At 54.5% G+C, this 20,631-nt stretch overlaps 5 protein-coding genes across 5 annotated transcripts; 3 read left to right on the top strand and 2 right to left on the bottom strand.

Moving 5' to 3' along the window:
• Nucleotides 1-143: 143 nt before the first annotated feature.
• UMAG_02574 (uncharacterized protein) lies at nt 144-4,154 on the bottom strand (the record flags this gene model as incomplete). Its single annotated transcript, XM_011390675.1, has 2 exons — nt 144-3,123; nt 3,241-4,154. The coding sequence occupies 2 exons, from the start codon at nt 4,152-4,154 to the stop codon at nt 144-146; spliced, it is 3,894 nt and encodes a 1,297-aa protein (XP_011388977.1).
• Nucleotides 4,155-6,367: 2,213 nt separating this feature from the next.
• On the top strand, nt 6,368-7,956 carry UMAG_02573 (uncharacterized protein; the record flags this gene model as incomplete). Its single annotated transcript, XM_011390674.1, has 7 exons — nt 6,368-6,410; nt 6,435-6,562; nt 6,740-6,765; nt 6,867-6,932; nt 7,051-7,158; nt 7,470-7,582; nt 7,667-7,956. 7 exons carry the CDS (start codon nt 6,368-6,370, stop codon nt 7,954-7,956), a joined length of 774 nt encoding a protein of 257 aa, XP_011388976.1.
• Nucleotides 7,957-8,312: 356 nt separating this feature from the next.
• On the bottom strand, nt 8,313-9,593 carry UMAG_02572 (polyubiquitin-binding protein UFD1; the record flags this gene model as incomplete). Its single annotated transcript, XM_011390673.1, has 1 exon — nt 8,313-9,593. The coding sequence occupies one exon, from the start codon at nt 9,591-9,593 to the stop codon at nt 8,313-8,315; it is 1,281 nt and encodes a 426-aa protein (XP_011388975.1).
• Nucleotides 9,594-10,368: 775 nt separating this feature from the next.
• On the top strand, nt 10,369-12,093 carry UMAG_02571 (putative chaperonin containing TCP-1 complex subunit CCT4; the record flags this gene model as incomplete). The annotated part of the gene is made up of 1 exon (XM_011390672.1): nt 10,369-12,093. The coding sequence occupies one exon, from the start codon at nt 10,369-10,371 to the stop codon at nt 12,091-12,093; it is 1,725 nt and encodes a 574-aa protein (XP_011388974.1).
• A 3,572-nt stretch (nt 12,094-15,665) lies between these two features.
• On the top strand, nt 15,666-20,495 carry UMAG_10277 (chitin synthase 5 (csh5); the record flags this gene model as incomplete). Its single annotated transcript, XM_011390863.1, has 1 exon — nt 15,666-20,495. One exon carries the CDS (start codon nt 15,666-15,668, stop codon nt 20,493-20,495), a length of 4,830 nt encoding a protein of 1,609 aa, XP_011389165.1.
• Between the last annotated feature and the right edge of the window lie 136 nt (nt 20,496-20,631).

Here is a 20,631-nt window from a genome sequence, read left to right as displayed (position 1 = left end):
CGCTTGATCTTTTCGGAGCAGGTGTACACATATGAAATGATACACCAATCACGAATGTTTTTTGCTCACCTTGAAAGAACAAGGCTTTTACTGAAATCCATGTGTGCAATGAGCAGGCGAAGAGCGAATTCCAAACGGTCTCATTAACGCACATTGCTTGTAGGGGCAAAGTGGGTGCTTGGCACTGGCTGCCCGATGTCGGAAGGCTGCAAGGTTTGGGATGAAAGCTCTGCCTGTAGATGCGCTTGCGCCTGTCGCTCAATGTCGTCTAGAAGCCCTGAGAGTTTTTCATCAAACTTTTTGACCCGCTGCACCGTATCCACCTGCTGTCCGGCTACCTCGTGCAGCTTCTGCCTGAGTTCCTTCAAGGCCGCTTCGTGCCTACTCTTGAGATCCCTTATTTCCAACTTGTGTTGTTGCGCCAGGTTATTCACTTCCTGGCTTAGCTGACCAATTCTATGCAACAGCGTCGCTTCCACCTTTGCCGTCGCCTGGCGCTGTTCTTCGGCCTCTTTCGCCGCTGCTTGTTTGCACTCTTCCGCTTGGGCCATCTGCGCCTCAAGAATCACTGCCACTTGACCTTCAATCGACTTCTGATTCGACTGGCTGAAGATGCGCAGGATCTCAGTCACCACCCGCAAATTGATGTTACTTAGCGAGCCAAGGCCAGCCGCAGCGGATCCTGGCGATGCTGCTGCACTTTCTCTAGGGCTCGAAGAGATTCCAGCGGCTACCGCGCTTGTCGCCAATGCCAAGGTCCCTTGGTCGCTTGTCTCGTCCGCCAAAGCCGGAGTCAGACTTTGATTAGGAGGCGACGAAGGGCTGAGCGTTGCTGTCGGAGCCACAGTAGGGGCTGGACTCGGAACTGGTACCGACGATCGTTGGAACGGAGAGACACCCGTTCCGTCTTGAATGTTGGCGGAAGGAGTGAACTTGCTCGGTGCTGCGAGCTTGGCCCTGGCGGCGAGACTGGAGATAGTTGCCGTGCTCGTCGAGCTGGGAACCACTGGCATTACATTTGGCACATTTTTAGCTGCGGCTGTGCTAGCGCGCTTGCTCACCGACGTTTCGAACACAGTGGGCTTGCTGAGTGCCATGTCGAGAGAGCCGGATGGGACCGAAGACGAATCGAGCGATGAAACAGGTGTACTTGCCTGATCGGCGGCGCTTAGTGAGGGAACTGATTGTCCTGTGCTGTTCAAGCCGAGCACAAAATTTCGGATGCCATTGGCGACTGTGGGTACCGGAGTGACGAGCTGATCGGCTGTCATTTGAGTAACTTGGTCACTTTTGCGGAATCCCGACGAAACAGATGGCTTCAACTGCGTGTCAACTGGAGAAGTCACGGCGTCTCGTAAAATACTTTGCTCTCGTGGCGTCTCCATCATGGGGATCCCATTCTCGCCCGTACGCTTAAGGATGAACTTAGCCTTCTTCCTCAAGGGCGACTTGGGCGATCCGTTTGGTGTGGGCTCATCCGAGCCGTTCGAACGCTTGCGCGGTACGGGTGTGGCCGAGCGAGACGACAGATCTGTCACCGCTTTGACCTGGTCGACCTGTGCCTTGATGGACTGCTTCACACCGAGAGTGCCCGAAAGTCCTTGCGGGTACTGATCAGAGACATCGAGAAAGCCGATACGACAGCCATTGGTGACAGGACGGCTTTTCATATTGATTCGTGCAGATTCAATAAGCGCAAAATGGGCGCGAGCTTCGGCGAGGAACTCAAGTGGATCTTGCTTCCACTCCTTGTAATCCAACGCGCTGGCCTTTTTGTGGTAGTTGTGGAACTGCTTGGCTTCGTTCTGAGCCAAAGCATGCACCGGATGGATGTACAGCTCGTGCAACAGGCATCCAAAGCAGTACGAGTGGCCGCACGGTTTGCAGTGGTACCGCTGCGACAGATCCAGGGATGCTTTGCAGATCTTGCAGGGCTCCCTGCTGGTCTGCCAGTCCGCGGTCTGACGACGCTTGTACAGCTTCATCGCGGCCAGAAAGCTGAGTGGCCAGCTTCTTTTGCCCACTTCGTCCTCCTCTAGCATCTCCACGGGTAGCAAAGGTGAATCCTGCTCCGCATCATCATTAGCAGCGTCGCTCCTATCCTGGATTGCTAACGCTAGCTCTGGTTCCACGGTCAAGAGAGCCTTTGCGGCCAGGTTGCGAATCTGTAAGCGTTCGCCGAAGCGGCGCCAATGTTGGCGCGGCTGCAACGCTTCAACGGCGTTACCACATTTGCAGAGTCGTCCCTGACAGTAGCACAAAGCGCACAAAGTCTCGCCGACTGGGCATTCAAAATAGCCGTGCAAGACATCTGCGCCGCAGAAGTCGCACTCGACATAGCTGTCCTCGCCTCCTTCCACGGCAATGTCGCGCCATTCGGGGACATACTCGGCGGAGAGAATAGCATCATACAGCAGCAGCAGACTACGGAGTTCGCGAACTTGCGTCAGCGGTGTGTCGCGCTTATTTGCGAGATGAGTCTCGACTTGCTTGGTAACTGAGCTAAGCGTGTATTCAATGATCGACTTGATGTGGTAGCCTTCCACTTGGCAGATGCGCTGGTACAGGGGAAGGTCGTTGAACAACGCACTTGTCAGCGTGTCGACGGTCATGCGCGACCAGGCTGCCTGCATGGTGCGGCCACCAATGTTGACGACCAGGTGTGATGCGCGCGGTGGAATGAGCACTAGGTCGCCGACGCGTTGCTTCCAGCAAAAGATGGGGAAGCCTGCATCGGCAAGCTCAGTGAGGTGCGGTACAAACCTCTTTGAGTGAGGATCGCCGCCTTTGGAGGCAATATACCGGTCCAAGGCATCTGCGTCGTCAGACTGAGTAACCATCCACACCGCGGAAGCGTCTGGGTCGCTCCAGACCATCAGGTTTTGACCGAGGCTTGAGCACATGTAACGCTGCAGAGGTATACAAGCACGTTCACGGCCAAAGTATCTCCTCAAGGTGTCGGGGCGCGCTTGGGATTGAAGAGACGTCGACACATCGTGGGCGCCATGGAACGCAAGGCGCGGATGCACCACTTTGTTCAGAATATCGCGCCACTGCGACCATTGGGACAAATGCTCTCCATGCAGCCTGTCATTTTGCTCGGGAGTCAGAATTTCTTGTTGACTGCAGCGAGTGAGAAAGTCAGAAGACGGTAAAATTGGTCAGTCGAGCCAGTGAGATCGCAAGCAGAACCTGTTTCGCCGTCTGTCTGCTTCGATGCTGGATCGGAGAATCACATACCTTTGCGGCCTGAACAGATCCGAAGACCACAACGCAGTCTTGTGAAGGTCGGAGATGACCAATGGCTCGCCTGAACTTTCGACCAGCTCGATTATGAGCTCCTCGAGTTCTTTCTCGGAGATTTCGAGACAGCTTACAGCTGTGATGACCTTGGCATGCCCGTCCACCAGCCGCTCATAGTCGACTGATTCCAAGGAAGACAGGTCGTTCCCGGGGAGCTTAGGAAGCCTTTGAGGGTCCACAGAATCGTTCAGAGAAGTCCTGTGTGGTGTGACTGATCCGATCTGGTCGTCATTGGACATGTTTGACGGGAGAGCATCGCTTGTTTTCCTCTGCGCTATATCGCCAGACGAGACGCCACTGGTTGGCGCCAGAGACTGCTCAATACCGTTGCCGCTTGCTGGTTTTTGCGGCTGCTGCGGAGTTGACTGATCTTCAGCATTTGATAGGTCTCTGGTTCGTTTTAGGACGCTCAGGATGACGACGTCGTCGGGCTCAGAGTCTGACGCACCATCTTGCTGGGCAGCGTCTTCCGGTTCGGGAATGTTTGCAACTCGATCGAGAGATCCACGAGCACGGTGACCTGTCGCGTTGGCATTCCATGAAGGGCTGCGTCGAATGCCAGTGCCACTCGAGGATGCATCGGAGCCTGTGTTGGAAAGGGCTCGGGTCGACATGGAAGCATGCAAGCCTGACGATATCGAAGGGGAATTCGAAGAAGCACCTCGTGAGGACGCTGGGAGCATGGCAATGGCAGAGAGCGTCGCTGTTCTCGGGCTCTGTCGTAGTCTAGCGATTGAATTCGCGACTTTGGGCGACTGACTTGCCTTGTTTAGCTGCTGCGGAGAATTAGTTGACGCGGGTGGATGAGGTCGCTTGTTTGCGTTCACGGCTGAGTGCGTTGTTTCAGGCATGATGAATAGCGAGATGCGACTTGCAATCGCAGCAAATCAGGCCTGTGTGGAAAGTTGAGCTCGATGGCGATCCAGGATCGATGACAATTGGTCTCGAGCAGACAGGCTCTGGTAAGGTTGCTCTTGCCAGCAAAGCCGTCGACAACCTAGGGGACGCCACGCTAATCCACGCCGGATGCCAGTACCATATGCCAGCGTCTGGTGAGAATAAATGCTTGGGACGGGAAGAAAAACGACAGGGCAACTACCCCCTGGCGAGAGGAAACGAGAGCTATTCTACTTGATATGAAAGGATGTAAGGAGAATGCTCCGAGATAGAGACTGACAAGAAAAGCCACTGTGTCTGACCGTCAATCAGTCAGGTCGCCCGCCCGCCCGAAGCGCAAATGAGTTGGCTTTCAGATCGCCCGAAGAAAGGATTGACACGACCACTACGACGGTGTTGCGTTGGTTGTGAGCGTCTTGAGGTAGAGACGAGCGCCGCCTGGCTCACTCCGGTCGTCAGGTCGTATGCAGATTTGGCTTGGATCCAGAGACCGGAGACCACAGACTTGACGAGCTTGGGAAAGACGGGTGTGATTTCGTAGCAGCCTAAAGATAGATCAAGATTTTGTCGAGTTTTTGGCGCAGCCAAGATAGATTGTGCCAGCAAATAGAGTAGAGGGCTCTTGGAAGCCTGCGAGTTCTAATGGCTGGCGATGCTGGGGATCGTGATGGACGACGGAGTCGTGAAGATGAGTATCACAGAGAAGCTTGAGCAACCAGATTTTGATTGTGTGCGAAAATGGTCCACCACATCAGAGAGTTGGTCAAGTTAATTCAAGCTTTGGAAGTGCGGTGCGGATCTTCGAGGCGAGGCCGTGACTGTGCCCATGCATGTGATCCGCGAACCAAAGAGCTCGAGGCCGAGCCGGCAAGGTGTATGCTGGCGATCCGAGTCGAGTCCGGTCGATTTGCGGATGTGTGAAGTAGAGAGGGAACAACTTAAAGTGCAGTCACGAGTTCTGTTCGGTAATCATCAAATCATGAATCATGAATTATGAATCGTGAATCGTGAATCACGAATCAGCTCGGTGCATTTAAATATTATGCTACAGTCGTGAGGGTGACGTTGTAACCAATTCGGAACCGTGAATCACGAATCATGAATGTTTTCCAGAGGGACCGCGAACTCGTGACTGCCTGGCGTGCCGACACCTAACTTTACTCAAGACTGGCGTTCGTCAAGTAACCTGATGGCCTTAACTATCACGTTACTCGTGACATCTTCTTGAGTGAGTATGTTCTGTTCCAAGCAAGCTCCTACTTAAACCAGACAGGAGCCGCGTTCCTTCTTATCGTTACTCGTCTGCACCATACAGCCATTTGACACACACACTTGCTCACTCGTTGCAAGATGCCTTAGGCACTATGAATACTAACAATACACAAGCGGTGAAGGAACAGTGTGCTGGGTCAAAAGATACCCTCGAATCAATGTCACGTGATTTGTATCTTGGATCACCTTCTGAAGTCACAGGGAGAGACCTTGGCTTCACGTGTAGCTTTTCTAGGCTCTTCGTGGACCCCTCAGTCGACGGGGGCGCAAATCTATAGAACATGATTCAAGGGATAGTCATTGTTCTACTGATCGTGGCGGTGTGCGACTAACTCATCCAAATGGCGCGCGCTACCAGAGTCGGACATGCCGACGCGTTCAACTGCCGTGAGCTTTTCGAGGAGGCAGCATCGGCGACTCAGCACTTCGCTTTTACTGTCGTTCGAATACCTCTGTGAGCTGAGCAAAGGACACAGTGACCGTAGCATTGGCATGTCAAACGAGACGTTTCTTCTCGTCCACCATCTGCTATTCGAGCCTGCGTAGATATGATGACGTCCACTGTCTCTGAAGGCGCGCCGAGCTTTCTCGATCATATTCACTGTTCCGTTTGCCACCGAACTCTCGTCTCGAGTGCGAGCGACACAATCGCGGAGAACCGTACGCAAAGTGTCATCGAAGGTACCTTTTGGATCGGAGAGGTCAGTCACACCCAAGCTGTTCGTTAGCTTCAGGGGCTGCACTCGTCGTCACTGACGACATGTTGTGAGTCGTTGAATTTTGCTTTTGTCCAACTTTTACAGTGCTTCCACATTTTTTGCCACAGGGAAATAAACGGTGGACAAGCACACGATCACCAGCCGCTCCCCCGAGAGCTTCGGGCCATTTGTCCGAAATGCCACATCGACGTCTACGCGATGCAGCTCCAGCCGAACGAGGTATGACCTCGTCTCTTTGACCAGATACCTACCATGCAAAGGAAGGTGCTGATGAACCACACATTGCGTGCATTCAACAGCTCCCAGCTCCCTTACAGCGTTACCTGCAGCCCTTTGACGCTTCGATTGGCGAGCTCACAGATGCATACAACGTTAGTCTTGGACCATCAATTGGGTAAAGAAGGATTAATCTGACCTGACTACTCGAAAGTATTTCTCTTGGCGATTGGCCGACAGTTTCAGGTATGAGATCTTTAAAACAAAACAGACCATCGTCGAGTGTCGACGAGTGAAACCAAGAGCTGATTAGGAGAAACTGTACCTTCCAGTTCAAGCATATGTCGGACTTGATAAGGTGTGTCTTGCCCTTCGTTGCAAGCTCAAATTGCTACTAGCTGATCGACTCACAGAGACTGGCATACATGGGCTCCACTTGTTGCTTTTGTTTTCCTCCAGCTATCTCAAAAGTAAGGTGCTTGAGCAGAAGCGGCTGCTCAGCCTCCTCAAGAACGATTTTGACAGGTATGCGGTGTTGCAGAGGTAGGCTTCTACACACTCACGACTTTCACAGACAGACTCTCCGCATCAGGACACACGTCAGTTCTGACAATTGGCCTTCTTCTTATACAATCTTTACTAGGGAATTGGCTGCAGTACGCAAGGAGAACCTCGCTTTGAAAGCAGACGTCCAAGCATTGAGGTCGCGTCCTCTGAAAGTTGAGGCTGACATCACTTGCAACGAATCGCCGTGAGTCAAACGAGAAACATCTCTTCAGCTAGAGCCAAACGACATGCGAGGGCTGCCCATTTCGCCTTATTTCGCTGCTGTGAACCAGAAGTCTGACGTCCGTTTTTTCGCGACCGGCATGACAGGTCCCACCGGCCTTGCAACACCGAGGCAGCGGCAGATCGGGCACATTTACGGCCACCTTCAAGGTGCCTCAGCGGCAATTTTCAACAACCAGAGCTAAGGTCTAGGTAAGCTGCTGCTCGAAACTGCAATCGAGGGACGCTGCCTTACGAAGAGCGCTGACATGGACGGTGAATGCTGTGTTTTAGACCTCTGACGCAAACATCGACAGGCGGATCGGAGATCTTTGCCTTCAAGCCACCGCCTCTCCCTTTCCGAGCTATCTCCCCTAAAACCTTTATGGCAAGGGCTTCAATCAGAGGTTGGTTGCGAAGTGCAAGACATGCTTTGCTGTTCACGGTCTGACAATTGCCGACTCTTTGCGCCCTGCTGCATGTCTCGTTAGATTCTCCCCGAATGCAGCCAGGCTCACTGCCCAGTTCTCATTCACACCTTCGTACTCCATCCAATCCTCAAGAGCGATTCAAGCGCGTGTCCCAGAGTCCCCTTCAACGGCACGTAGCACACGGAACACATAGCTACCAATATGCACAGCCATCCAGCAGGACGGCCGTGTCCTTGTTTCAAAGTCCACGCTCCACACCCTCGTTAGCTCGGACCGAAGATCAGCCGCCACAACGGGCTCAGACGCATTCCTGGCATTCAGCCGCCGCCGCTGGTCCCACTCAGCAATGAGATCCCCTTTCCTCTACCCTGGTTTCGTGTCCGAGGCCACACACACTCATGGCCAGTCACGAACCGGACGCGCATGACATCACCATGTTCTGAGAATGTCAAGTTGCACAGCACGTTCCACAAGATGAAGCGATGCATGGCTACTATGATTGCATGATAATACGAAGACGTGGAGGAGCAGACTTATGGCAAGAGGACTCGTTGTTTGATCTGCATGTGTGAAGCAAAGCAGCACAAGAGGTATTGGTCTTTCTTGCCTCGACTGGTTCGAACCTCTTGACGCCTTTGCCTGTACGTCTTACCGAATGGTTACCGTGCAATGCGATCCCGCCATGTAAGCAGAACGAAAGTGAGCATCAATCCGAGTCAATTTCGATGACTTCGCGTCTGCTTTCGTTGAGACTGCGACCATCAGAGCTTGTCGGTGTAGCGTACCGGCTGCTTCGCGAGCTCTCTCCCAACACACGCCCTCCGCCGAGCGTGTAACCTGACGATGCTGCGCTCGCCGTCGGTGTACTGTTGTCCTTCTCTTGCGGCTTGGGTCGTGGCGCGCGACCAGACAGAGTCGTACCTGCTCCTCCAAAACTTTCCGTCTTCTTCTCCTTTACAGTTCCATCAACTTTGCCGCCAACAGGGATGATCTCGTACCCAAAGAACAATTTTCCAAAAGGCAAATTGAGTGCAGCGGGAATCTTTTTCTCTGTAAGCTGGGTATCGTTGGTCACGATGCGTGGCATGTCGGTACGTCGTATCATGCTGAAAGGATCGAGTTGTTCAATCTGGCGCTCCTTCTTGCCCTTGCTCTTCTTGCCGCTCAGTGTTTGACCTGAGCCACGGAAGGGACCCGATGGGGTGGCCATACCAGAACCGCCAGTAGCACTTGTGCCTGTGAGCGATCCAGGTGTTGACGTGCGGGTCGGTGGAATTGACTCAACACGAGAACTGTCAATGTTTAGTTTCGAGGCCATGGTTGGCGGTGGAGGTCTTGGCTGCGGTGTCGGCTCGACGTAGCCCTTGGGTGCAGCAAAGTCTACCTCTAGATCAGTTTCAATGATTGAAATACCGTCGGCATCGGGCGTAATTTCCATGATGAGAATCTCAAACGTGAGGCAATTGTAGCTGATCTCGACGATGTCACCGGGCGTCAGTGCGGAAAAGTTGCGGAAAGCTTGCTCGAGCACTGCCTTAGGGTCGCTGATCTCCAAAAAATCGACGGTTTGTGGTTGAATCTTGACCATCTTACCCTTGGGGAGCGTGGCGCCCGTGAGTCGGATAGGATCGCCTTCCGACAAGCCGAGAGTCCGCATCATCCATGCGGGAAGATGAACGTGGCCTTCGTCGGCGATAAATTCGAGTACACCAGCGTGCGTGCGGCGCACCTCGGACGCTCCTGTAGTGCGCAACTCGAAGAACCATGGCGACTCGATTTCGAGATTGGTCAAGTGTGCTAGTGCGGATGGAGGCATGATAATTTTGCCACCATAGCTGACGTTGAGACGTTCCTTACCGGGAAGCATGGCCATACTGTATGCTTTAAAGTATTCATCGTATGCTCGCGGTGGTCTTGGGAAACGCGGATCCATGCCATTCTGCATGAAGCGGGCAAAGCCGCCATCCAGACCCCCAAACATCGACATGGCTTGTAGATGAAATGCGTGATTTCGACCAAGCGGGGCTCGCTAGGTAGTACGCCAGAGAACGCAGAAAGGTTACGAGTGTCCCGATCGTGGCGAGATTGCAACTGCAGAAGCCCTCGGGAAGTCAGCGCTTAGGTGCTTTGACAAGCGTTCGAGGTATGCTTTGCTTGCGAAGCTTGTGAGCTACCTGTGATCGTAGAAAGGAGAGTGGCGAAGGTGCAAAGCTAATGCAAGGTGATGTTGAAGGGGCAGAGCCAAGGTGCGTCCTGGCGTCAAAGTCAGTAACTAACACAGCACGAGCGTCTCCTTGGAAAGTGGAGGCCCACGTCAGTCGTGAGTGACTTTGCGAGAGACGGTAATTCCATGGCTGCGCAGCCAGTATCAGCGATAACAAGGCTGCGCGGTGGTTCAACTTGAGGAAGGGTCCAGGTGTGCGAAGCGGAAGTTTGCTTATGTCACGATTAGTACTGCACCAATCTCTGCTTGGCTGTGAACGCGCCTTTGCGATTTTCCTTCTTCTTGTTTCTTCGACACTGAAGTGGCACACACGCCTGACCAACACTAAAATTGCGCGCGTTGCGTCTCAGAAGGCTGAGCGATGTGTTCTGTGCGCAACTCGGAGAAGCAAGTGTCTCTTCCCATCCACACTCCTCACATCGATACAGCTGGCCTCTACCTCTGCTCTCCAGCTATAACTCGTAGAGCAACCCAACCATTCCAGGTCTGATTTAGGAGCATCGATATCGTCCTCAAGATCCATATAGCTGAAACGACCATGTCAGCAGCCGCCGCCTCCGCCGCCGCCGCCCCGCGGGGCACGCCTTCGCAAAACGCTTTTAAGAACGCCGACAAACCAGATGAGGTCAGGAGATCCAATCTGTTGGCTGCCAAGGCTGTCAGTGATGCTGTGCGAACTTCGCTCGGACCCAAGGGCATGGACAAGATGATCCAGACCTCCAACGGTGAAGTGGTCATCACCAACGACGGCGCTACCATTCTCAAACATATGGCTGTTATGCACCCCGCTGCCAGGATGCTCGTCGAGCTCTCGCAGGCGCAGGACGTCGAGGCCGGTGACGGTACTACGTCGGTCGTTGTCGTCGCTGGAAGCTTGCTGGGCGCTGCGGAAAAGATGCTCAACAAGGGTATTCACCCCACCATCATTGCCGAATCGTTCCAAAAGGCGGCTGCCAAGGCGGTCGAGTTCCTCACCGAGATCTCGACACCTGTCGAGCTGAATGACCGCGAGTCGCTGCTTCGTGCCGCAAGTACCTCGCTCAACTCGAAGATTGTCTCGCAGTACTCTTCGGTGCTTGCTCCGATTGCTGTGGATGCGGTCACGCGTCTCGTCACTCCTGGTTCGTCTAGCGCCGCGGCGGCAGCCAAGGCGAATGCCATCACGACCAGCTCTTCGATGGGCTCTGGCGCTGAAGGAGCTGCCACGACGTCGCGAGCTTCGCGATCGGCAGATGCGCAAGACAATGTTGACCTGCGCGACATCCGCATTGTCAAAAAGGTTGGCGGCACGATCGACGACACGGAGCTCGTCGAAGGACTTGTACTTGCGCAGAACGTCATCTCGGGTAGCGGAGGGCCGACTCGGATGGAAAAAGCCAAGATCGCTGTGTGCCAATTCCAGCTGAGCAGCCCGAAGCCGGACATGGATAATCAGATCGTGGTCAATGACTACCGACAGATGGACAAGATTCTCAAGGAAGAACGACAATACCTGCTCAACATGTGCAAGAAGATCAAAAAGACGGGCTGCAACGTTTTGCTGATCCAAAAATCGATCTTGCGCGATGCTGTCAACGAACTTGCGCTGCACTTCCTCGCCAAACTCAAGATCCTTGTTGTCAAAGACGTCGAGCGCGACGAGATCGAATTTGTGTCCAAGACGCTGGGTGCCAAGCCGATCGCCGATATCGAAGCGTTTACCGAAGACAAGCTTGCTTCGGCGGATCTGATCGACGAGGTGCAGCAGAACGGTTCTCGGGTGGTCAAGATCACGGGCATCAAGAACATGGGCAGGACGGTAAGCATCCTGTGCACGGGAGCCAACTCGCTCGTGTTGGAAGAGAGCGAGCGCAGTTTGCACGATGCGCTGTGTGTTGTGCGATGTCTGGTCAAGAAGAAGGCGTTGATTGCGGGTGGTGGAGCGCCCGAGGTGCACGTGTCGCGTCTGTTATCGCAGTACTCGCAGACACTCAAGGGGATGGAGGCGTACTGTTTCCAGGCATACGCCGAGGCGCTCGAGGTGATTCCGACTACGCTTGCAGAGAATGCAGGCTTGAACCCGATCAGCATCGTCACTGAGCTGCGTAACCGTCACGCGCTGGGCGAGAGGACCGCGGGTATCAACGTGCGCAAGGGTCAGATCACCAACATCTTGGAGGAGAATGTGCTGCAGCCGTTGCTGGTCAACACGAGTGCTATCGAGCTGGCCACCGAGACGGTTTCACTTTTGCTCAGGATCGACGATTACCACCTTTCGCGTTGAAGAGGATGCACATGTGCTCGACAAGGAAACACGCAATCCAAAAATCCCTTTTGCTTCACACACGGTTCCATAATTGGGCTGATACGCAGGCTGAGCTTCGATTGATTCTGAGACCAAGTGAGCAAAGGATATGCTCCAAGGTCAGATGCGACTCGGCTTCATTCCGAGAAGGCCCACTGCTGTTCTAGCGCACTAGAGTCGTGAGCGTCAACATGCAGAACATGCTGATGGGACACAGCACACGGTCGTGGGTAGGTCGATGGCTGTTAGAGCCTTGGTACTCTTTTCTCGCACCAAGTCGGTGAGTAGAGTCCACGTGACCTTCACCATTCACGATTCATTCGCCTGTGGGCCTTGGGCGGCGTGATGGACGCACGACCATGAACGTTGGCATTTGAAAGGCGCATGATTGCATTTTTGCATCTGAAGCGGATTCGTCATCCCAACGAGCAGCAGCAGGAAAAGATGAGGACAGCGATTCAGCCAGACAGAGCGCGCAAGCAACAGTTCGAATCGTGATTTTTTTTTGTCATACACCGACCCAAGCCAACAGAGGCTTATGCGGGAGTCAAGAATCATAAATACAGACAAAAGGTAACTGGACAGGTATTGGCGTGAATCGATGGTGAAAGGGGCAATAAATTGAGAATCGTCCCGACGCAATCTGACGACACTCGTAATTGACTCAAGTCGTAACGAGGTAACTTATCCTAATTGCCGCTTCGCTTCGAGCACGAACCTGAAAGGGGGGGTTTTTTTTTTTGAGTTTGTCTTGCCACGGGAAAAAACAGGGCCCTCGCCGATCCCTGCATGTGTGTAGTGAGGCGCCTGTCCGCTGTCCATCATACAGATGTGAGGAGGGGCGGACAGCCTCAGAGTGGATCACGGAATCTTTCCGATCGCCCATTTTGACTGCTTCACCAGTGTGAGCTTTCCACGTTGGTGATTGGTTGGCGTTCAATGTGGCGCTAGGACGCTTCGATTTGAGAACTCCGTGCTTTGTTCTGTGTTTGTAGCCCGCTCCGATTCATTCAATCAGGAGCCAATTCGAATGTGAATAGCGAATTCTGAAGCAGGTGGTAGGCACACCGTGCGGGCGATGCAACGTGATGCACAGAGCGTGGTGAGGCTCTCGAGAAGATCGGCACAGAACAGATACGAGAGGTTCTGTGCTGGGGAGAAAAAGTTTCAAAAAGAAGCTGCAATCCACGATTGGTAACGTTATTGTAATTTATTTTAGAACTTGATTTAGATACAAATGGTTGAAGATTCGCGATTTCGAAATCGTCTTAATTGGAGAAAGGTTGCATGTTCTGTATTCGTGATTCGTGATTGATGTTGATTGTGATCGGTAGAGTAACTTCACCTACCTTTCGTGTTTCTAAGTTATTTTACGGGCAGGGGTTAACTTAGATGCTCGCAGCGTTTTCGTTTGCCGAACAAACCGGTGCTTGGCAGAAGCCCAACTCTTGACTGTTGGCAGCACCGCCTTTTGGCTTGATGATCCCTGAATCACAATCGATCGCGAACCGTGAATCGTGAATCTTGAATTGTGAATTCTGGAGGACAGACGCCGGTTCGCAATCACGAATGTAAGGATCACGAATATTTGTGTGTCCCATTTGCAGTAACCATTCACGATTCATGGTTGTGGCTCAAGATATGCGCTGTGCTTGGCCGTCAGTGGACCCTCAGTCGCTGAAACTTGTGCTGTGTGTCCAGAAGAGGGGCTCCAAAACAGGGGTTCAATTTCTCTGCTAGATACTCGAAATAAATATTTAATAGTTTCTGACGCACGACCGATTGGTGTACCTCGCCTTGTTTGTCCAGCACTGCTTGCAGGGAGCCGACTTGTTGGCTAACTAAGACACGAGACGGTACGGCCAATTATGATCGTAGAGTTGCAAGGTACAGTTCAAGAAGTGAGGTAGGGGCTAGACGACGTGAGGCGAAGCGAGGTCAAGTTGATGAGGGGGACTTGGCCCCTTTCCATGCATACACTCACGAACTTGGTCTCCTGTCATTTCCTCTCTGCTGTCCGTGATTGTGGTTCACTCGCTTTCGCCTATCTTTTCGCAAGCACAAACAAGCTTGGCCTCGTTCGAAAGGCACCACAGCAGAGATGCCAGCCGCGTGCAACATGTTGACTTTAGGAGCTTCCACCGATGGGTCCACTTCCGATTTGTGATCCGGGATGATTTCCAGTCAGATGCGCTATCACAGAATTCACGATTGACGATTTACGATTTACGATTTACGATTTACGATTTACGATTTGCGATTTACGATTGATAATTGGATTTCAGTTTCAATCTCTTGGATAGGTGTGTGTATTTTCATGTGTATTTTTTGTTGTTGTTGTTGTTGTGGTTGATGTTGTGCTGCTGCTCCGAAGACATACGCACGCCTGCACGCAAGCAGCCGATCCCGGTGTAATCAATCCTGAGTGGTGCTGGCCCCTAAAGGGCATTTATCTCATTTATAATTCTTGAAATTGGCAGCGGAAACTGTGCTGATGTGCTGCTGCCTGCTGCCGGCTTTGGCAGTTTCGCGCTGTTGGCTGGCAAAATCGTGAATGGCCTGGCTTGGCCTGCAAGTTGCACGCTGTTGCTCGCTCGATCTTGACTGTTGATCCTCTTGTGTTTCGTTTGTTTTTGCATTCCGTGATTCACGTTTCTCCCTCTCCTCTCCTCTCCTCTCCCTCTCTGTCTCTCTCTGGCTCTCTCTCTGGCTCTGGCTCTGGCTCCCTGGCTCATCCTCTATCATCATCGCGGTTGCTTGTGGCTTCCTCACCTGTCAATTAGCTGTGCAGTGTTGTGCTCTTTTCTGCTCGGCCCGCAACTGTGAACCTACAGACGCCGTTGAGCGATTCCGCCCGTCTTCTCTCTTCCTCGTCCTCGTCCTCGTCCTCGTCCTCTTCCTCATCCTGCCTCTCGCCCCTGCCCTCCGCCTCCGCCTCCGCCTCGACCTCAACCTCGCACCTGGACTTGCAACACGAGCCTGCGTCGTGTTGACCATATCCACCATCCACATCTTGGACAGCCTGATCTTGCTCTAGCTTGGCTTGATCTTGCCTCCATCTCGAGCTTCGGTCGCCAACTTTTTTCCCGTCCCCGCCCTTCATCCACGATCCTAGCCGTCTGACAAACGCAAGCTCTCCTCCCTCGACGTTTCTCCAACTAGCCACGTTGCTTTGCTCATCCGCTACTCGCTCGACCTGTCTCACCTCGGAAGACACCTTGCCAATCAGCTCAGCTCAGCTCAGCATTCCATGCCTCATTCCGTCGCAACAGCTTTACCTGTATCCTTCCATAAGGCCGCGCGACCTTAGCCACACAACGCTGACGTTCATGCTTTCAGCTACCTCCGATCGTACATAGATATCCTTCGTTCATCACTTAATCCTTTCATGCTTCCCTCGCCAGTATAGACAGCTCCTTCGACCCTCCCACCTACATCCACTCCATTTTCAAGCAACAAGAGCCTAGCACCTTGACGCTAGCCATTGTCTTTTCTCCTTCGCGTCTTCTCATCACCTCTCTCGCTGTCCGCATCGACTGCTACACATTACAATGAATCCTTTCGAATCTCTTCCCGACGCTGCTCGCCCAGCGCAGGGAACAAGGCCCAATCGTTCCGACGGCCCTCCACCACTGCCTCCTCTCACCATTCCCGGCAGCACTGGGCGTCCCCAAAATCCCATTTTCTCGCCGCCTCCAAATCTACATCATATTCTGCCTCCTGGATATCTTCCACAGCAGCAGCAGCAGCAGCAACAACAACAACAACAACAACAACAACGCTCGCAGCAACCTTTCTTCTCGCCCCCTCCTCCCGATGCCATGTCCCCGCCTCTCGGCAGTCACCAAGCGTATCTGAACAGCACTTCATCACAGCCTACCCAACGCCTCCCGGGCATCTCGTTTCAGGAACCTCAAAGAATGCCTGTCCAACGTTCCGGTCCTTCGCGCGATTCGGTCAAGTCCTACGGCGACGACAAGCGCAGCATCAACGATCCTAACAGCAGCAGCACCGCCCTGACCCAGGTCAACTCACTCGATCCCGAGTCGGGCTTTTCCGCGCACAATGACACCTTTCGCCGCAAAAAGTCGCTCGTGCGTCCCGATCGCGAACGCATGGACCCCAGTCATCGTCAGTGGTACTACCGCAATCATGCCGCTCACATGGACGTGATGGCTGCTTCAGGCGGTCGCGTTGGATACATGCCTTCTACCACGGGCCATCTGCCCCAGCACGGCGCTGCCCCACATGGCTCTGGCATGGCTGGCATCGTGGGTCCTGGAGGTGGTCTCAGCGGTCTCGGCGTCACAGGTCCGACCAACGTGCCCCCAGGAGGTCTCGGACGTGCACCTCCTCTGCGTCGCGGCAAGTCGCTCCTCGGCAGGGATGAAGACCAGGTCGAGACAGGAATCAACGTGCTCAAGCGCGGCGTCTCGCTGCGTCGAAAACAGTCCAAGTCCGGCAACAAGCCTTCCAAAGAGGTGCCCCGCGATCTTGGCGAGAGCAAGACTTCTCGAATCGCTCCTGGTCCTGTTGGAGGCTGGATGATCTACTGCTACATCCTCACCATCTGCTGTCCCGGACCCTTCTTGCGCATCTTTGGAATCCGCACCCCCGAGCAGCAGCGTGCTTGGCGTGAAAAGATGGGCCTCATCGGCATCATCACCCTCATCATGGCTGCTGTCGGTTTCCTCACCTTTGGCTTCACCCAGACCGTCTGTGGTCAGCAGCCGGACCGATACACGCTCGGAACCATCGACGTGGGCTCCATGACCTTTAACGGCTACGACTACAGCTTTGATGGCTTTATCCACCCGCAGGTTGGTCCCTTTGGCGCCGACACCATCTACAACCGCACCAACCCCATCTACTCGGAACCTTGGTCCTCGGGTGGGCAGGATGGCAGCCTGCTCTTCCAGAAGATCGGTGCTGCTTGCACTGGCATCATTTCCAATCGCGCAGGAGGCGCCCAGCCCGAGCGCTACTTTGACTGCACGCTTGTTCGCCAAGATGGCAAGGGCGGCTACGCCAACAGCACCATGCCCATGTGTCATACTGGCTCCATCGTCGATCAGTTCAACGACGGCGCTCAGCCAAGGAACTCGGTGCTCAAGAAGCGTGGCCAGGTATCACTCCAGTGGAACAACGTCACCGACCCAGCACGCAACCTCGCTGTCTACCGAGGCTCTGTGCTTGATCTTAACCGTCTTAACAACTTGACCACCGGCCTCTCCTACCCTGAGCTCTACGATACGCTCAAGCGCCGCAATGACTCGTGGGCAGGCCGCGACGTCACTTCCGCCGTTATGCGACAGCGCCTCGAAAGGGAGTTCCAGTGTCTCGAGCAGATCACTCGTGTTGGCTTCATCGACTCTGAGACCATCGGCTGCGTAGCATCCAAGGTAGAGCTCTATCTCTCGCTCGTTTTCATCATCGGTGTCGTCGCCATCAAGTTTTTCATGGCTGTCATGTTTGGATGGTTCATCTCGTGGCGTCTGGGCAACTATGCCAACGAGACGTACGAGCAGCGCATGAAGCGAGCTGCCGAGATCGAGCAGTGGTCCGACGACATCTACCGTCCCGCACCCGCCGGTTACCGACCCAATGCGCGCAAGCACAAGTCGTTCCTCCCCGCCAAGAGTCGATTCTCGGTCGCCGACCCGCTCAGCCTCAAGAGCGGCTCCCGTGCTCCCATGCCGTTGAGCGAAAAGCGCATGACACGTGCCAGCCGTCTCGGCGTCGCTTCGCCGCTCGGTGGCTCTCCTCCTGGCTCTCCCTCGGTCGCTGGGGGTAGAAGCTCGGCCTCACTGGCTCCTGCTCACTCTCGTCGCTCGTCGTTCTCTGGTAGCCCTGCTGAAGGCGCCATGGGTGTCTGCCCCTTCCCGCTGCACAACACGATTCCACAGCCTGGACCCGACTACCGTCCGTTTGGCTTCCAGTTGGCGCACTCGATCTGCCTTGTGACGGCGTATTCGGAATCGTTCGAGGGTCTGCGTACTACGCTCGACAGTCTTGCCACTACCGACTATCCCAACAGCCACAAGCTTCTTCTCGTCATCGCTGACGGAATCGTCAAGGGTGCCGGCTCGGATATTTCGACGCCCGACATCTGCCTGTCCATGATGAAGGACCTCGTCATCCCAGCCGAAGAGGTCGAGGGCAACTCGTACGTTGCCATCGCCGACGGCTACAAGCGCCACAACATGTGCAAGATTTACGCTGGCTTCTACGACTATGACGACGAGACCGTCGAGCGATCCAAGCAGCAGCGTGTGCCGATGATCCTGGTTGCCAAATGCGGTACGCCGCTCGAGGCCGACAGCGCCAAGCCGGGCAACCGTGGTAAGCGTGACTCGCAGGTGCTGCTCATGGCTTTCATGCAAAAGGTCATGTTTGACGAGCGCATGACTGCATTCGAGTACGAGTTTTTCAACAGCATCTGGCGTGTCACGGGCGTCTCGCCAGACAACTACGAGATTGTGCTCTGCGTCGATGCTGATACCAAGGTGTTCCCCGACTCGCTCTCGCGCATGGTTGCCTGCATGGTTGAAGACCCCGAGATCATGGGTCTCTGTGGCGAGACCAAGATTGCGAACAAATCAGAGACCTGGGTGACCATGATTCAGGTGTTTGAATACTACATTTCGCACCACCAGACCAAGGCGTTTGAAGCCTGCTTCGGCGGTGTCACCTGTCTGCCCGGTTGTTTTAGTGCTTATCGTATCAAGGCGCCCAAGGGTCCCCACGGCTACTGGGTGCCCATCTTGGCCAACCCGGACATTGTGGAGCACTACTCGGAAAATGTTGTTGATACTCTGCACAAGAAGAACCTGCTCTTGCTCGGAGAGGACCGATACCTGACGACACTCATGCTCAAGACGTTCCCCAAACGCAAGATGATGTTTGTGCCCCAAGCGGTTTGCAAGACGATCGTGCCGGATACTTTCCGCATCTTGCTATCGCAGCGTCGTCGATGGATCAATTCAACGGTGCACAACTTGTTCGAGCTGGTCATGGTCAACGATCTCTGCGGCACCTTCTGCTTCTCGATGCGATTCGTTGTGTTCATGGAGCTAACGGGTACCCTGGTGCTTCCTGCCGCTATTGCCTTTACGCTATACGTCGTCGTTCAAGCCTTTTTGCCCAACGTACCAACGCCTACGATTCCGCTCATCTTGCTCGCGCTCATTCTGGGTCTTCCTGGTATCTTGATTGTGGTCACGTCGCGCAAGATCGCCTACGTCGGTTGGATGCTGATCTATCTCTTGTCGCTGCCCATCTGGAACTTTGTGTTGCCGTTGTATGCCTACTGGCACATGGACGACTTCTCGTGGGGTGCCACGCGAGTGGTGCAGGGAGAGAACAAGAAGGACAATCACGGTGACGCCGATGGCAAATTTGACCCTTCGCACATTGTGATGAAGCGATGGGCCGAGTTTGAGCGCGAGCGTCGCTGGAAGTCCGGCACACATTCGCGCGACTCGACGTACGACGTTGTGCAGCGCACCGGCTCGCCCGAGCGGGCAGGCAGCACACGCTACTCGGTGGTCTCGTCGGATACATTCCACTCGAGTCCGTTTGGTCAGCACGACCAATTTGGGCGTGCCTTGCCCAATGCCATGTCTTCTTCGAGCGCTTCGCAATTCGGACCGGACGTCTCGGAAGTGTCGCACAGCAAGAGCCCATCGGGAGCACGTGCTCGTCTTGACGCGGTACCGCTGCTCGAGCTGCCGGCGCCGCTTGCAACCGATGCCAAGCATCGCAGTGGCGCTTCTCCTACAGGCACGGTGGTGGTACCTCGGCCTCGTGCCACGTCTCCGGCGCCTTTGCCACACAATTCTGGCCACCCGGCGCTCGGCAGCGTGAGCGCCTTCTCGCCCACGCAGCACAGCGCTGGCCGGCTGCCGACCCTGCCTGGTGCTGCTACATATGAGGCCTACCCACACACGGATGCTGCCGACGAGGAGAGGCGACCGATGATTGGATCAACCTCGAGTTCACCCGATCCTGAGCCGCGTCGCTATATCGGCCCGGACGCAGGCGTGCGACACGGCAATGTTTCGACAGAGCAGCGGTACCCGACGGTGAGCGAGTCGGCATACCCCATGCAGGCGTACACGGCCGAGCCTGAGACAGACGGATCGGCGTCACCCACGCCCGCGCAACAGGGCTTCAACGCAGCAAACTCGAACCAGCAAACCCGACCACTGACGCGAGGGTTCAGCCTGGTGGATGACGGTCCCGTAGCAAGCGCGCAGGGTGTGCGACAGGTGCAGCGAGGAGCACGACGCTCGCAGATGCCTAATTCGGCGGCGTCGCCACCTCCTGCCAACAGAACAGGTAACCTCCCCCCCGGCGCGGCTCCTCCAAGCTTTGACTGAAGCAAGCGAAAAGCCTCCCATGATCACTCTTCGAGGTTCTTAAGAGATGTCCTGCTTTTGTGAATGATTAGTTGCATCGGAGACGTCAGCATTGTCCTTCTCCATCCATTGACCGTCATTATGTTCGGCCCAGACT

Source organism: Mycosarcoma maydis, chromosome 6 (genome assembly GCF_000328475.2).
Source record: "Mycosarcoma maydis chromosome 6, whole genome shotgun sequence".
NCBI lineage: Eukaryota > Fungi > Basidiomycota > Ustilaginomycetes > Ustilaginales > Mycosarcoma > Mycosarcoma maydis.
This window is presented reverse-complemented; position numbering and strand designations above follow the sequence as displayed.